Raw genomic sequence first — 17,228 nt, 5'->3', positions numbered from 1 at the left:
TTGGTAGCATTTTTGTTAATCTTCAGTTTTGGTTCAGATTTTACCTCTCATAATAAACAAGTAGTTTTCAGTCAAAATCAAACTGTCCATTTTTCATCAATATTTTGAAGAACAGATGCTCAACTGACTAGTATTGTAAGACATGGGATTCTGTGAAAGGAGGATCACAGTGATACACAACATTAGATAAACTGTTAGGAGTAACAAGTAAAAGATATGCATGCAACCGTAGGCACAACAAAACATACTGACAAGCAGCATTATTATTTTTATAGACTTACAATAATACTTATTGCATAGCACAGCATATTACATCTCATTCTGCCCATCCTCTCTTTTACTTTCCAATTCATGTTCTACTGTTTGAAAAGACATCAACTTACAATATGTTGGAAATATCAGTGACTTTAAAGCTGAAGCCTCCCTGTTGATTTACACATGAATATACAGTAAATCAGATCAAATTGTCATTAACTACCCTCACTGTCTTCATCTTTCTTCCACCTCCTTCTCCAGATGATGTTTAATGTTGTTCAGTGACAAGATACTGGACACTCTGCTCTGTCATCAATGTTTTAACGTCAGAAAAGCATCAATACAATTAAAATATTTAGTTTAAAATTGGCTGTTTTTTTTGTTTTATGTATTTATTCAACAACACCCTGCTTCACATTCTCACAATCTCACACATTCACAGCTGGGAGCTTCCCAGTACAACCAGTCTCCTTCTGTTGGCCACTGAGCAGCTCCACTGGAGCTTCAGTGCTTTGCTCGATGGCTCCTCAACAGTTGCTGAGGAAGAGAAGAGTGTTAATCTTCACTTTCCTCGACCACATTTTCCAAACCTGTCTGGAGATTTGATCCAGTCACTTTCCAATCACAATCCTGCTTCTCTAACCTCTAGGCACTTGCCACCAAAACTACTGTGATTTTCATTTTTTTTCAAAATTTTTTTCTATAGATGTCAGCTGTCAATATTTTACCAGTAATATTACCATCACTGTAGATTATTATCCAAAGGGGCTTTTTCTGTAGAACGATAAAGTCTCTTGGCTAAGACCCTCCCCTTTCCTCTCCTCTGTCCATATAAGCTTCTTCTTCAGTCTCTCCTCTCCTCACACTCCAGTGCTGCTCATCTCTCAGCTGGACAGTAAGGAGGTTTACACCACACACTGACAACATGCTGGGGATCCTCTGCACTCTCATCACTGCTCTAACATGTAAGGAGGCTGACTTACTGCAGCTTTCACCTCATGTTGGATTCATCAGCCTGTGTGTTTCTCTTGACTCCATGTCATCTTGTTGTTTCCCAGGTGTGAGTGGTGTGACAGTGGTGACACAGAAGCCTCCTGTTGTGACGCTGAGGAGAGGAGAGACAGCCACCATGGACTGTAACCTGGGGACTGTTACTGATGATGCAGCTCGCTGGTATAAACAGGTTCTAGGAGGAGTTCCTCAGTATGTACTGATGTTTTATCATAGCTGGAGCTCTGTAAACTATGGCTCTGGATTCTCCTCTCCCAAATTCACATCTAATCATCAGTCTCAATCAGATTATCGTTTGATCATCAACACTGTGGAGGAGGGAGACTCAGCAGTCTATTACTGTAAAACATGGGACAGCTCTGTTAATGAGTACGTATCACAGTGATTTACACCATGACAAAAACCTCCTCACTAAATACTTCTGCTTTTTGGGTCTCTGACACATCTTGACTGAGACTGAAGCCATCAAACCAATTCATTCTGTAACATTCCCACATGTACAACTAGAGATCAATTGCTACAAACTTCTAAATCTCCTTAATAGATTCTCAAATTATTCCAACAGATAACAAGGGAAAAAATAGTTTAACACTAGTGATATGCATTGAAAAGACACTTTAAAATAATATAAAATCACCAAGGTGTTAATAATTGTACATTGTTGAGTATTTTTCTCAACAGTAATTTTACTTTTACTTAACTATGTTTTGACTGAAGTATTGTATTTTCCCACATGTGAAATCACATCCATAACAGAGTACAAATTTTCTCTATAATCTCTATAAGCGCTGCATCAGAAACTAGCTGGTCGTGAACTGGCCAAATGTGGAGCCATTCACAACGACAAGCCAGTGGAGAAGTTGTTTCTCCCAATTAAAGAATCTAGAGTGAACTCTCTCCTCTAATCCCTTTAGAATTTCATGGAAAATATCATATCTAACAATGTTCTGTTTTGTAAAAAGTAACCTGGTCACTTCTACTCTGAGTGGATTTTAAATTAGCTTCTTTTTTCTTTTACTTAAGAAGATTTCTACAGCAGCACTTTTACTTCTACTTAAGTACAATTCCAACAAAGTAAGTACTACTTGAGTAGGATATTGTGGTAATTTTTCCACCTCTGCCAGTAATAGCTCGCTACTACAGCTTGAAGTAATATGTGACATCATTTTTCCCAAGTAAAATACACTGCACAGGAAGTGATATGTGTTACATTTCTGGAAGCAGTACAACAGTTTGACTGGAATAAACAGAGGAAGAACTTGGTATTTAGCATGAGCAGCGATAGCACCATGGCAGAAGAGAGAAGAAAAGATACAGAAATGTTAATTTCATCAACAGAAAATCCAAGGAAAAAGACCTGACAGTACTGGTGATATTGTTTAGTTTCAAAGTGATCTCTGGAACACTTATCATCAAAGATTTCTCCAAAACAACCCAGTGATAGTGCTGACCCAGACGCCTGCTGTCCAGACAGTTTCTACAGGACAAAAGGTCATTATGAGCTGCAACATTGAGAGAGATGATAGAAGTTATGTCCATTGGTACAAACAGGTTCCTGGTGGGGTTCCTCAGTATGTTCTGAGATTTTACCATAGTCACACATCGCCTAGCTTTGGAACAGGATTCTCCTCCAGTCGATTCAACTCTAAATCCTTATCAAGTATAGATTACCAGTTCATCATCAAGCGGGCAGAGGCAGCAGACTCTGTTGAGTATTTCTGTCTGACATGGGATGACTCTGCTGCTGCAGCTGTATCACAGTGATTCACACCATGACAAAAACCTCAATGAGTCTCACTACAGCTTTTATGAATGCTGAGCAAAATCAAACAAAGCCAAAACAGCAAACCTGGAACAAACCAAGAAAGGATGCTGAACAAAAGCCTCTGGAGAGACAAGAGCATGTGAAATATTCCCATCCACATAACATTTGGAACAAACTTTGCTGGATTGTCTGAATGACGCTCTTATCAAGGACAGCATCATCATCATCATCACCATCATCACTCTGATTTCAATGATCATATCTGGACTTTAAACATTCCCATGAATACAAAAGGATGCAGCAGAGATTTCAGAATCAATGTTGAAGTCCAGCGGTGCTTTGGAATATAGGCTCACTGATGAAGGGAATGAGATGTTGACAGTGAAAGTTAGATTGGTCTGAACAGGAAGTTTCAGTTCCACTCCCCTCATTAGTGAGAGTCTGGAGGTTTTTGTACGGCCATGTGTACAAACTGAATCACTGTGGTATTCGGACAAGGCACCAAGCTGATTGTGACAGGTGAGTACTGTTTAACTGCTCATAATACATGCTAGTTCTCCTGTTATTTCTGTAGTGCGTTAGTAGAAAATAATCAAGTCATGTGTAAATCATTTCTAATATTTAAATCTTATGTTCAGTGCATGATAATTGAAGCTTTTACATCAGCTTTGATATCAAGTAGGTATAGTAAAAATGTGCCATGGGTCACAATATCTGAAATGTTTTCTATACAGTTTTCTACATTTTTTTATTGTAGTGGAATTTAAACATGTGTAAGATTGTGTTAATTCATCTACTTTACACAAGTTTTATTTCAACAGCTTTCATCACTGCAATTCCATTTTAGCAACATTAAATATTTTGTTAACAATGATTAACCTAAGGAATTAAACAATAATTAGGTGTGCTTTAATCTGGTAAAATTAAAAGCTATTCTTAAATTCTGATTGAATTATAACCTCTTTCAAGAAGACAAAGTAATCACTATGATGTTGACTGTGTATGAAAATATGTTTTCTTCAGTGGTGAAATAGCCACCGTTTGATAAAAGTGACACCTACTGTACTTTTACACAATGACTGATAACATTACAATAAATTATAATTAATAATGGTGTTTTTGTAAAGAACAGTAAGTAACTTAATATCTTGGTTTGCAAATTGATAGCAGTTTTGCAGAATTAATCCTCTGTATTTTAGAACTGAAATGAACTGAGTGATGAATTGGAAATTATTTAGTTCCAAAATAGATAGATAACATTTTGAAAATGAACTCTGCTGATGCTTTAGGTGATGATTTCTTGTTTGGACACTTGGTTGCAAACTGGTTTAGTTCTTCAAATTGATTATTTTTAATTGCGAACACGAATAATCTATTAATACAATAGAGTGTCATGTTATTTTCCATAGTGAATGCCTGACTTTGCTGATTGTCTTGATGAATGTCTCCATCTCCTGCAGGCTCCACCCTCCCTCCTCCTGTCTTGACAGTCTTCCCTCCGTCCAGTGATGAGCTCCAGTCCAACAAAGCCGCTCTGGTCTGTCTGGCCAGTCTGCCCAGTCCGTCTTTGGGTTTTGCAGATGTTACCTGGATGGCTGATGGGAGTCCAGTGAGCAGTGGGGTCTCTACCAGCACCGCTGTTCAGCAACCAGGCCAGACTTTCCAAATCAGCAGCTATCTGTCCATCCAGACGTCAGACTGGAACAAGGATAAGGTCTACACATGTAAAGTGTCTGTGGGCTCCAAGGCTTCAGAGAAAACCATCAAGAAGTCAGACTGCCGCACTGAAGAATAGTAGGCTGCCAGAATTACCATTTCAAATCTGCTTCTTTCTTGCTTGTGCTGTTTGGGCGTTACAAGGTTTAGACATTAGAAATCTTGATGTTCAGAAAGATTTGATTAAAAATTATTTTGTAAGACTTGTGTCTCTGTCCCTGTAATAAATATTGTTACAGTTAGGTGGGAGAATTGTTTTAGCTTTGCAATTGCTGTATTTTGTTTGGTTTGATTCAATAAAAAGCATTGTGATTTAAAAAGAAATGTTTGTATTTCATTGCTACTCATGATAAATTAGATCCAAACCAAAAATTTGGATTAAGACTGCACTAGAATCTCTTTTTAATCAATTAATTAATGTTTAGCCTGATGTTACAATTACCAATCAAATATGCAACACGTAGTATATTTTTATGTGGACATTTGTGTACATTCCCAAACAGTTTGTTTCACAATATAATAAGGAAATAAAATATATTTCCATTCATCAATACCTATGTTATTTGATATATCACTGTCACTGTATGCTACAATATGATAATAGAGATAAATTCACTGTGAAAATCTACACATGCACAGATGGTAGAAACTGGTTTGAATAGCCTGGCTATGGTTAAAAAAAAAAATCATCCAACATGAGCAGCAACTGCAGATGACTTTGCATCCCCAGTCAGTGAAGCATCACCTCTCTACTCCTCCCTCTATGCCTTCCCAGGATGCACCTGCTGGTCTCCTCTCCTTATTTATAGCGCCATGCAAATGAAGAGGTTGAGTCTCAGCTCTCACTAATATATCAGTGGCTGCAACTGACTGGAAACACATCTGTAGATTTTTTATTGCTAATATTTATATTGGCTTATTTGAAGCATATATAGCATCAATAACATTAATCCATTGCACTGTACATGTGTGCAAAACCAAAGCTTGTTTCCAACACTAGACAGCTAGGCAAGGCGAGACAAGGCAAGGCAAGTTTATTTATATAGCACATTTCATACACAACGGCAATTCAATGTACTTTACATAAATAAAATAAAAATAAAGACATAGATAAAAAGACAATGCGAGAAGATTAGAAAAGTGAAAAGTGCATTAAAATCACATTTAAAAGAAAATATAAAAGATAAAAATAAATAAATATTACAGTGCAGATGAGTGTTGCTCTAAATTTCTTAAAAAGCCCTGGCGAACAGAAAAGTTTTAAGCCCTGATTTAAAAGATTCTAAAGTGGAGGCAGACCTCAGATTTTCTGGAAGTTTGTTCCAGCCATGAGAAGCATAAAAACTAAACGCTGCTTCTCCGTGCTTTGTTCTGACCCTGGGAACAGTAAGCTGATGAGTATCAGATGTGTTATGATGACACATCACCTGCCTCTAGAGGCGCTGCAGTCCAGCTGCCAGTGTGGAGGCCGAGTCATAAGGTGGCAGAGAGTCAACGGGCTTCGTCTGCACCGGCTCCAACAACAGCTGGGCTGCTCAAACTGACTGATAGCACCAACAAATGGAGTTTCACCAGAATTGACCAACTGTCTTTTTTTTTTACTTGTCATAACCACAGTCCTGACTTACTTGTGTCAGAAAAAGAGAAAATGATGATGACATCAATTTATTCTTTACACAGAAAATGAGAGACACACACAACTGAGATGTCTGATATCATGCAGAGTTGGGAAGTAATGGAATACTAAACACAAATAAAAGGAAATGTATTCCATTTTGTTACCTAAAATTATGTATTCTGATTACAAATACTTGGGAAAGGTTAGAGGATTACTTCTGGAAGTACTTTTAAAGTGAAAGCAAGAAACTTAGCAGGCCATTTAAACAGTGGCAGGTGCTCTGTGTCTTTATAAAATGGGGCAAAGAAGAAAATTAGTGTTTGGATGCAAAACTGAAAAACATTTCCTGAACTTTTTTTTTAAATTTATTTTTTTCTTATCTGTAGTACCTTTATACCTCAAATATGGCAAAGTAATCTAAAAGCAAATGAACATAATTAGAATTTGGGTAATGCCTTGAATTACCTTATTGATTTCTATTTTGATGAGGTCACTTGTGTTTCCTACAAGTTTTCCTGTGATAAGGTGACAAAGCTCCTCCTTCCCCCTTCAGTGATCTTATAAATTGCTCCTCCAGCATCTCCTCTCCTCACACTCCAAACCTACTAATCTCTCAGCAGTAAGGCAACTTTCCAAGATACAACGCCATTCTCACCACACACTGACAACATGCTGGGGAGCCTCTGCACTCTCATCACTGCTCTAACATGTAAGGAGGCTGACTTACTGCAGCTTTGACCTCATGTTGGATTCATCAGCCTGTGTGTTTCTCTTGACTCCATGTCATCTTGTTGTTTCCCAGGTGTGAGTGGTGTGACGGTGGTGACACAGAAGCCTCCTGTTGTGATGCTGAGGAGAGGAGAGACAGCCACCATGGACTGTAACCTGGGGACTGTTACTGATGATGCAGCTCGCTGGTATAAACAGGTTCCAGGAGGAGTTCCTCAGTTTGTACTTTATTTTTACCATAGCGACAGCTCTGTATATTATGGCTCTGGTTTCTCCTCTCCCAAATTCACATCTAATCATCAGTCAAAATCAGATTATCGTTTGATCATCAACACTGTGGAGGAGGGAGATTCAGCAGTCTATTACTGTAAAACATGGGACACTTCTGTTAGTGAGTACGTATCACAGTGATTTACACCATGACAAAAACCTCCTCACTAAATGCACTCACTTCTGCTTTCTGATCCTTTAACAGAAGTTAACTGAATCTGAAGCTGTTCATTAACCAAAGCCCTCTGCAATATGAACACACTACCTGAACAACTGGTTATGTGTTTGTTGTGTTTGGAATTTAACTTCTGAAGGAGTTTGTTGGTGTAAACAGGTTCAGGAGTCCCTCAGTGTGCTTTGAGTTGGTAGCATTATTGATATTTTTCAGTTTTACTCTGATTTTACCTCTCATGAAAAACATGTAGATTTCAGTCTCAGTCAAACTGTCAATTGATCATCACTCAACTGTTTTAGAGAACTCAACTGAGACTCAACTGACTAGTATTGTAAGTCATGGGATTTTGGTAAAGGAGGATCACAGTGTAACGCACGATTAGAGGGACAGTTAGAGTCAACAATTTAAAAATGTGCGTCAATCTCGATTTGAAACAAACATTTAAAAACAGCATCATTACTTTTTTGATGTACAGAAATGCATTTTGCATATCACAGCATATTACGTCTCAATATGCTCATTCTATCATTTACTTTCTAAATCATGAATAATATTAATAGTAATAGTAATAATAATAATAATAATAATAATAATAATAATAATAATAATAATAATAATAATTGTAATCATAGTAATAATAATAATAATAATCCTATTGTTTGAAATAAAACAGACATTATTTTTCAATATGTAGGAATAGATATTGTTGAAATGAATTTGACAGGAATGAACACTATGAATGCTTTTTCCAATAAAAAAATAAATATTACCCAAAGTTCATAATTCAGTGTATCTAAAATATAGAGGAACCACTATGTAAAACTGTTATGTTGTTAAATGAGGACTTTTTTTTTTTACACTGTTTGCTATCAATCAGTTTATCAGTGTAGATTCACACTTTTGAAATGGTGGATCTGTCATTATCAAATGAGACTCTTTGTATATCAGCAATCAAAAATCTTTTCAAGGAGAATCATCAGTGACTTTGAAGCTGAATCCTCCCTGTTGATTTACACATGAATATACAGTAAATCAGATCAAATTGTCATTGCCTACACTTATCGTCTTCCTCCTTCTCTTCCACTATTCAGATGATGTTCATGTTGGACAATGACAACATGCCGGGGACACTCTGCTCTGTCATCACTGTTTTAACATCATAGAAGCATCAATGTGTGGTGGCTGCTAGGTGGAGGGCACCGCCTTTAGTAGTTGGGTCACTGGAACTGATGAGCGGTCCACTCCCCTTTATAAAGACAGGTGTGTCAGTCAGTCTTCCTCTGTTTGAGCCTGTCAAAGGTTGGGCGTGTACCTCGCCTTGTTCCTGCTGTACAATTGATGCAGATTCTAGGGTGGCTTTTCCCTTGGTGAGTCCTGTGTGCTCTGTGCTGTAGCCCAGTGGTTATGAGGTGTGGTGAGGATCCAGGCTTGGTCCCCTGCTGTCGGCCTATGACGGTTGTGGCAGGCAGTGCAGTGATAGGCCAGTCACCCTTTCCTTCTGTCTCACACAAAGCATAGCCTAGGCTTTGTGCAGGATCCAGTGCCAGGCTGCTGTTTTGCTTAGTGTTTTTATTTGATAAATTGTCTCATTTAAGCTGTTTTACCCAAATAGCCATTTGGTTATTGTCTGTGTTATACTGTTTTGTGAACCAATTCCTGCTTAAGTGCTGGATTTTTATATGGTTGAATACTGTGACTGTTTGCATTGTAAAAAAGAATATGTTTGTCCATGAACCAACTGTGTCATTCATAACCTCATGCTAGAGGCTTCATTTGTATCCCTTTCTATCATTTGAGCAGAGGGACAGCACTGCAGGGAGTGGACTGGGTTCTAGTTTGTCTTCACTGCATGTGGTGTGGTGCTTTTAAGTTTGCAGTTACCATCTTCACATAGCGTTCATTGGATCTGCAGTGTACAAGTTTGAAGTGGTGTATTGTGCATGTGTGGTGTGTCTTTACTGGTGTTGTAGTATCTCCCTGCAGTACACGCCCTACCCTCACTCTGCCACCTAGTGGTGGTTCCCTTAAATTACAGCTCTACTTGCTGCTACAATCTGTATCAGTCAACATTTTATCCGTATTTATTCTTTGTAGTAAAGAGATTATTGTTTGGACTAACCTGTTTTCCTTTTACTTCTTAGCAGCATTTTTCTCTTCCCCTACAGCAAATCAAATAAATATTTTGTGTGACCTGAATGCACGTCTCCCGCTCTGTCTGTAATCTTTGAAATTTAACATTGTGGTAAGGCCCAAGTATTTGGTTGGTTTCTTGAGTATTAGGCCATAGGTGGTACATGACAATCTCGTATTCCTACTGGGCCTGGTCACAAATCCAATTAAAATATTTATTGTAAACCGGCTTTTCTATCAATGTTTTTTTTTTTTTTTTTTTTACATGTATTTATTCAGCAACACCCTGCTTCATATTCTCACAGTCTCACACATTCACAGCTGGGAGCTTCCCAGTACAACCAGTCTCCTTCTGTTGGCCAGTGAGCAGCTCCACTGGGGCTTCAGTGCTTTGCTCGATGGCTCCTCAACAGTTGCTGAGGAAGAGAAGAGTGTTAATCTTCACTTTTCTCCACCACATCTTTCCTAACCCGTCTGGAGATTTGATCCAGTGACTTTCCAATCACAGTCCTGCTTCTCTAACCTCTAGGCAACCGCCACCAAAACTACTGTGATTTTCAGTTTGGTTTTTTTATATAGCTATCAGCTGTCAATATTTTACCGTGATATTACCAGTGTTCAGACCTCCTGAATGTGAAGTTCCCCAAGTCACTGTAGATTATTACCTAGTGACTTTATCTGTAGAACGATAAAGTCTCTTGGCTAAGACCCTCCCCTTTCCTCACCTCTGTCCATATAAGCTTCTTCTTCAGTCTCTCCTCTCCTCACACTCCAGTGCTGCTCATCTCTCAGCTGGACAGTAAGGAGGTTTACACCACACACTGACAACATGCTGGGGATCCTCTGCACTCTCATCACTGCTCTAACATGTAAGGAGGCTGACTTACTGCAGCTTTGACCTCATGTTGGATTCATCAGCCTGTGTGTTTCTCTTGACTCCATGTCATCTTGTTGTTTCCCAGGTGTGAGTGGTGTGACGATGGTGACACAGAAGCCTCCTGTTGTGACGCTGAGGAGAGGAGAGACAGCCACCATGGACTGTAACCTGGGGACTGTTACTGGTAGTGCAGCTCGCTGGTATAAACAGGTTCCAGGAGGAGTTCCTCAGTTTGTACTTTATTTTCACCATAGCTACAGCTCTGTGAGTTATGGCTCTGGATTCTCCTCTCCCAAATTCACATCTAATCATCAGTCAAAATCCGAATATCGTTTGATCATCAACACTGTGGAGGAGGGAGACTCAGCAGTCTATTACTGTAAAACATGGGACGGCTCTGTTAATGAATTCGTATCACAGTGATTTACACCATGACAAAAACCTCCTCACTAAATACTTCTGCTTTTTGAGACTCTCACACATCTTGACTGAGACTGAAGCTGTGAAAATCAATTCCCTCTGTAACATCCCCACATGCAGAATTATAGATCAATTGCTACAAACCTCTGAATCTCAGTGATGGATTTTCAAATGAATCCAATGGACAACAAGTGAAAACTAGCTTAATGCTAGTTTCATGCTTAGCAACTGTGTGTCTTGGCAAACGACAGTATAGTAATGAAAAATAAATAACAAATAAAATCACCAGTAATACAGTAGCTAGCTCACTGCTCCCACTTAAATTAATAATCTGACATTTTTATAAAAGATACAAATTTGCTTTGCTGTTCTCTTTCACTGATCAATACAACACAAAAGAGTTTAAACCTATACCTTGAAACCTTTTCATTTGTTGTTCTGAACACCTGGTGTCAGGTCGGTCTTTCTTTCTTGGGAAAAAAATCCTCTGGTGTCTGATGTCATTTTACACTTCCAGCACCGTACAACAGTTAATAAACAAACACTGATAAACAGAGGAAGAAATCAGTAGTTTACATGAGCAGTGATAGGCACTGTGACTAAAGAGACTAAGAGAAGAACGATACATAAAGAAATGCAATCTTCATCAACAGAAACTTTAAGGAAAAAGACTTCACTGTACTGGTGACATTGTTTGATTACAAAGTGATCTGTGGGAAGTGCAGTGCAGAAACACCACAGCAATGAACACTTATCACCAAAGATTTCTCCACAGCACAAGAATCTCATGGATTAACACTTTAAAATAACCAACAGGGCGATCAGCTGGCCTTCAAAGGTTTTTACCACAGTCAAGTCAGATGTGCAGTTCAACAATGAGCTAATGGAAATGACACAGTCACTGACCTGACAACAGGTCATCTAGATTCAGAGATTCATGATGGGCTTCTCATCAATTAATAATAATGATTTGGGATTAATAGGTAGCATAGGGAGCATTACTCTCTGCCCTGCTATCATAGAACATTAGTGTTTATTAGACATTATATACAACCTGAAGGGACCATTATAATATGAGCCTGAATAGCTATGAAGATATATTCTCATGAAGACAACAGGGTATTCAATTTGAGATTTTGGAATGGAATGACTAGATGTTATGATGTGAAATCAAATACATTATGTAGTTAACTTCTTAATGAAAACTGTGTTCAGTGTTGAAACTCCTCCCCCTCCCCTTCTCCTCTCCTCAGTCTCCTTATAAGCTTCTTCTTCAGTCTCTCCTCTCCTCACACTCCAGTGCTGCTCATCTCTCAGCTGGACAGTAAGGAGGTTTACACCACACACTGACAACATGCTGGGGATCCTCTGCACTCTCATCACTGCTCTAACATGTAAGGAGGCTGACTTACTGCAGCTTTGACCTCATGTTGGATTCATCAGCCTGTGTGTTTCTCTTGACTCCATGTCATCTTGTTGTTTCCCAGGTGTGAGTGGTGTGACGGTGGTGACACAGAAGCCTCCTGTTGTGACGCTGAGGAGAGGAGAGACAGCCACCATGGACTGTAACCTGGGGACTGTTACTGATAGTTCAGCTCGCTGGTATAAACAGGTTCCAGGAGGAGTTCCTCAACATGTATTGAGGTTTTATCATGGCTGGAGCTCTGCAAACTATGGCTCTGGTTTCTCCTCTCCCAAATTCACATCTAATCATCAGTCAAAATCAGATTATCGTTTGATCATCAACACTGTGGAGGAGGGAGACTCAGCAGTCTATTACTGTCAAACATGGGACAGCTCTGTTAATAAGCACGTATCACAGTGATTTACACCATGACAAAAACCTCCTCACTAAATACTTCTGCTTTTTGTGTCTCTCACACATCTTGACTGAGACTGAAGACATCAAAACCAATTCCATGTATAACATCCCCACATGTACAATTACAGATCAACTGCTACAAACCACTAAACCTCCATAATGGATTTTCACATGAATCCAGCAGTGAAGTGAAAACTAGCAGAAAGCTAGTTACATGATTGCCAGCTGTGTGTATTGGCAAATGAAATTGTCATGGTAAAAGCAAATATAAAATAAATAATTAAAAACAGTAATATATCATTGTTCCAACTAATAGTAATATTCTGTGATATTTTCATAAAAAATAAATATTTGCTTTGCTAATCCCTTTCACTGATCAATACAACACAAAGTGATTCAGCCGATACCTTGAAAGCTTTTCATTTGTTGTTCTGAACACCTGGTATGAGGTCGGCCGTTCTTTCATGGGAAAAATCCTCTGGTGCACAAGATGTAATTTTATACTTCCAGCAACGTACTACAGTTAACACACAAACACGAATAAAAGGAGGAAGAAATAAGTAGTTTACATGAGCAGCGATAGGCACCGTGACTGAAGAAACTAAGAGAAGGCCGATACATAAAGAAATTCAATCTTCATCACCAGAAACTTTAAGGAAAAAAGACCAAAGATTTATCCAAAACACAAGATTCTCATGGATTAACACTTTAAAATAACCAACAGGGCGATCAGCTGGCCTTCAAAGGTTTTTACCACAGTCAAGTCAGATGTGCAGTTCAACATTGAGCTAATGGAAAAGACACAGTCACTCACCTGACAACAGGTCATCTAGATTCAGAGATTCATGATGGGCTTCTCATCAATTAATAATAATGATTTGGGATCAATAGGTAGAATAGAGAACATTATTCTCTGCCCTGCTATCATAGAACATTAGTGTTTATTAGACATTATGTACAAACTGAAGGGACCATTATAATATGAGCCTGAATAGCTATGAAGATATATTCTCATGAAGACAACAGGGTATAAAATGAGAGGTTTTGGAATGGAATGACTAGATGTTACAATGAGAAATTAAATACATTATGTAGTTAATATATTAATGAAAACTGTGTTCAGTGTTGAAACTCCTCCCCCTCCCCTTCTCCTCTCCTCAGTCTCCTTATAAGCTTCTTCTTCAGTGTCTCCTCTCCTCACACTCCAGTGCTGCTCATCTCTCAGCTGGACAGTAAGGAGGTTTACACCACACACTGACAACATGCTGGGGATCCTCTGCACTCTCATCACTGCTCTAACATGTAAGTTATTACTTCTTATTCCTTTTCCAGGCCACATTTTCAGCCATAAACCTTTCACTCATGTATTTTTCTATGTATGTTGACAGATGTTGAAGGAGTGATAGTGCTGACCCAGACGCCTGCTGTCCAGACAGTTTCTACAGGACAAGAGGTCATTATGAGCTGCAACATTGAGAGATATGATAGCAATTATGTCAGTTGGTATAAACAGGTTCCTGGTGGGGTTCCTCAGTATGTTCTGAGATTTTACCATGGGAGCAGTTCACTCGAGTTTGGAACAGGATTCTCCTCCAGTCGATTCAACTCTAAATCCTTATCAAGTACAGATTACCAGTTCATCATCAAGAGGGCAGAGGCAGGAGACTCTGCTGAGTATTTCTGTCTGACATGGGATTCCTCTGCTGCTGGAGCTGTATCACAGTGATTCACACCATGACAAAAACCTCAATGAGTCTCACTACAGCTTTTATGAATGCTGAGCAAAATCAAACAAAGCCAAAACAGCAAACCTGGAACAAAACAAGAAAGGATGCTGAACAAAAGCCTCTAGAGAGACAAGAGCATGTGAAATATTCCCATCCACATAACATTTGGAACAAACTTTGCTGGATTGTCTGAATGACGTTCTTATCAAGGACAGCATCATCATTACCATCATCACTCTGATTTCAACGATCACATCTGGACTTTAAACATTCCCATGAAAACAAAAGGATGCAGCAGAGATTTCAGAATCAATGTTGAAGTCCAGCGGTGCTTTGGAATATAGGCTCACTGATGAAGGGAATGAGATGTTGACAGTGAAAGTTAGATTGGTCTGAACAGGAAGTTTCAGTTCCACTCCCCTCATTAGTGAGAGTCTGGAGGTTTTTGTACGGCCATGTGTACAAACTGAATCACTGTGGTATTCGGACAAGGCACCAAGCTGATTGTGACAGGTGAGTACTGCTTAACTGCTCATAATACATGCTAGTTCTCCTGTTATTTCTTTAGTGCGTTAGTAGAAAATAATCAAGTCATGTGTTAATCATTTCTAATATTTAAATCTTATGTTCAGCGCATGATAATTGAAGCTTTTACATCAGCTTTGATATCAAGCAGGTATAGTAAAAATGTGCCATGGGTCACAATATCTGAAATGTTTTCTATATAGTTTTCAACAGTTTTTTATTGTAGTGGAATTTAAACATGTGTAAGATTGTGTTAATTCATCTACTTTACACAAGTTTTATTTCAACAGCTTTCATCACTGCAATTCCATTTTAGCAACATTACATATTTTGTCAACAGTAATTAACCTAAGGAATTAAACAATAATTAGTTGTGCTTTAATTTGGTAAAATTAAAAGTTATTCTTAAATTCTGATTGAATTATATCCTCTTTCAAGAAGACAAAGTAATCACTATGTATGTTGACTGTGTATGAAAATATGTTTTCTTCAGTGGTGAAATAGCCACCGTTTGATAAAAGTGACACCTACTGTACTTTCACACAATGACGGATAACATAAAATAAATTAAAATTAATCATGGTGTTTTTAAAGGACAGTAAGTAACTTAGTATCTGTGTTTGCAAATTGATAACAGTTTTACAGAATTAATCCTCTGTATTTCAGAACTGAAATGAACTGAGTGATGAATTGAAAATGATTTAGTTCCAAAATAGATTGATAACATTTTGAAAATGAACTCTGCTGATGCTTTAGGTGATGATTTCTTGTTTGGACACTTGGTTGCAAACTGGTTTAGTTCTTCAAAGTGATTATTTTGAATTGTGAACACAAATAATCTATTAATATAATAAAGTGTCATGCTATTTTCCATAGTGAATGCCTGACTTTGCTGATTGTCTTGATGAATGTCTCCATCTCCTGCAGGCTCCACCCTCCCTCCTCCTGTCTTGACAGTCTTCCCTCCGTCCAGTGATGAGCTCCAGTCCAACAAAGCCGCTCTGGTCTGTCTGGCCAGTCTGCCCAGTCCGTCTTTGGGTTTTGCAGATGTTACCTGGATGGCTGATGGGAGTCCAGTGAGCAGTGGGGTCTCTACCAGCACCGCTGTTCAGCAACCAGGCCAGACTTTCCAAATCAGCAGCTATCTGTCCATCCAGACGTCAGACTGGAACAAGGATAAGGTCTACACATGTAAAGTGTCTGTGGGCTCCAAGGCTTCAGAGAAAACCATCAAGAAGTCAGACTGCCGCACTGAAGAATAGCAGGCTGCCAGAATTACCATTTCAAATCTGCTTCTTTCTTGCTTGTGCTGTTTGGGCGTTACAAGGTTTAGACATTAGAAATCTTGCTGTTCAGAAAAAATGTGTAACATTATTTTGTAAGACTTGTGTCTCTGTCCCTGTAATAAATATTGTTACAGTTAGGTGGGAGAATTGTTTTAGCTTTGCAATTGCTGTATTTTGTTTGGTTTGATTCAATAAAAAGCATTGTGATTTAAAAAAAAAAAGTTTGTATTTCATTGGTACTCATGATAAATTAGATCCAAACCACAAATTTGGATTAAGACTGCACTAGAATCTCTTTTTAATCAATTAATTAACCTTTAGCCTGTTGTTACAATTACCAATCAAATATGCAACACGTAATATATTTGTATGTGGACATTTGTGTACATTCCTAAACAGTTTGTTTCACAATATAATAAGGAAATAAAATATATTTCCATTCATCAATACCTATGTTATTTGATATATCACTGTCACTGTATACTACAATATGATAATAGAGATAAATTCACTGTGAAAATCTACACATGCACAGATGGTACAAACTGGTTGGAATAGCCTGGCAATGGTTAAAAAAAATCATCCAACATGAGCAGCAACTGCAGATGACTTTGCATCCCCAGTCAGTGAAGCATCACCTCTCTACTCCTCCCTCTCTGCCTTCCCAGGATGCACCTGCTGGTCTCCTCTACTTATTTATAGCTACATGCAAATGAAGAGGTTGAGTCTCAGCTCTCACTAATATATGAGTGGCTGCAACTGACTGGAAACACATCTGTAGATTTTTTATTGCTAATATTTATATTGGCTTATTTGAAGCATATATAGCATTAATACCATATCAATAACATTAATCCATTGCACTGTACATGTGTGCAAAACCAAAGCTTGTTTCCAACACT

The 17,228-nt window shown here is 38.4% G+C and overlaps 2 protein-coding genes and 1 pseudogene across 2 annotated transcripts; all 3 read left to right on the top strand.

Moving 5' to 3' along the window:
- The first annotated feature begins 1,180 nt into the window (after positions 1 to 1,180).
- LOC144539478 (immunoglobulin lambda-1 light chain-like) lies at positions 1,181 to 5,016 on the top strand. Its single transcript, XM_078284632.1, has 4 exons — positions 1,181 to 1,220; positions 1,314 to 1,643; positions 3,521 to 3,550; positions 4,492 to 5,016. Exons 1-4 carry the CDS (start codon positions 1,181 to 1,183, stop codon positions 4,824 to 4,826), a joined length of 735 nt encoding a protein of 244 aa, XP_078140758.1. The 3' UTR covers positions 4,827 to 5,016.
- Positions 5,017 to 6,173: 1,157 nt separating this feature from the next.
- On the top strand, positions 6,174 to 6,299 carry LOC144539555 (small nucleolar RNA SNORA17; annotated as a pseudogene).
- A 6,021-nt stretch (positions 6,300 to 12,320) lies between these two features.
- On the top strand, positions 12,321 to 16,526 carry LOC144539510 (immunoglobulin lambda-1 light chain-like). Its single transcript, XM_078284846.1, has 4 exons — positions 12,321 to 12,360; positions 12,454 to 12,779; positions 14,995 to 15,028; positions 15,968 to 16,526. The coding sequence occupies exons 1-4, from the start codon at positions 12,321 to 12,323 to the stop codon at positions 16,300 to 16,302; spliced, it is 735 nt and encodes a 244-aa protein (XP_078140972.1). The 3' UTR covers positions 16,303 to 16,526.
- Positions 16,527 to 17,228: the final 702 nt, after the last annotated feature.

This window comes from Centroberyx gerrardi, chromosome 7, assembly GCF_048128805.1.
Source record: "Centroberyx gerrardi isolate f3 chromosome 7, fCenGer3.hap1.cur.20231027, whole genome shotgun sequence".
NCBI lineage: Eukaryota > Metazoa > Chordata > Actinopteri > Beryciformes > Berycidae > Centroberyx > Centroberyx gerrardi.
This window is presented reverse-complemented; position numbering and strand designations above follow the sequence as displayed.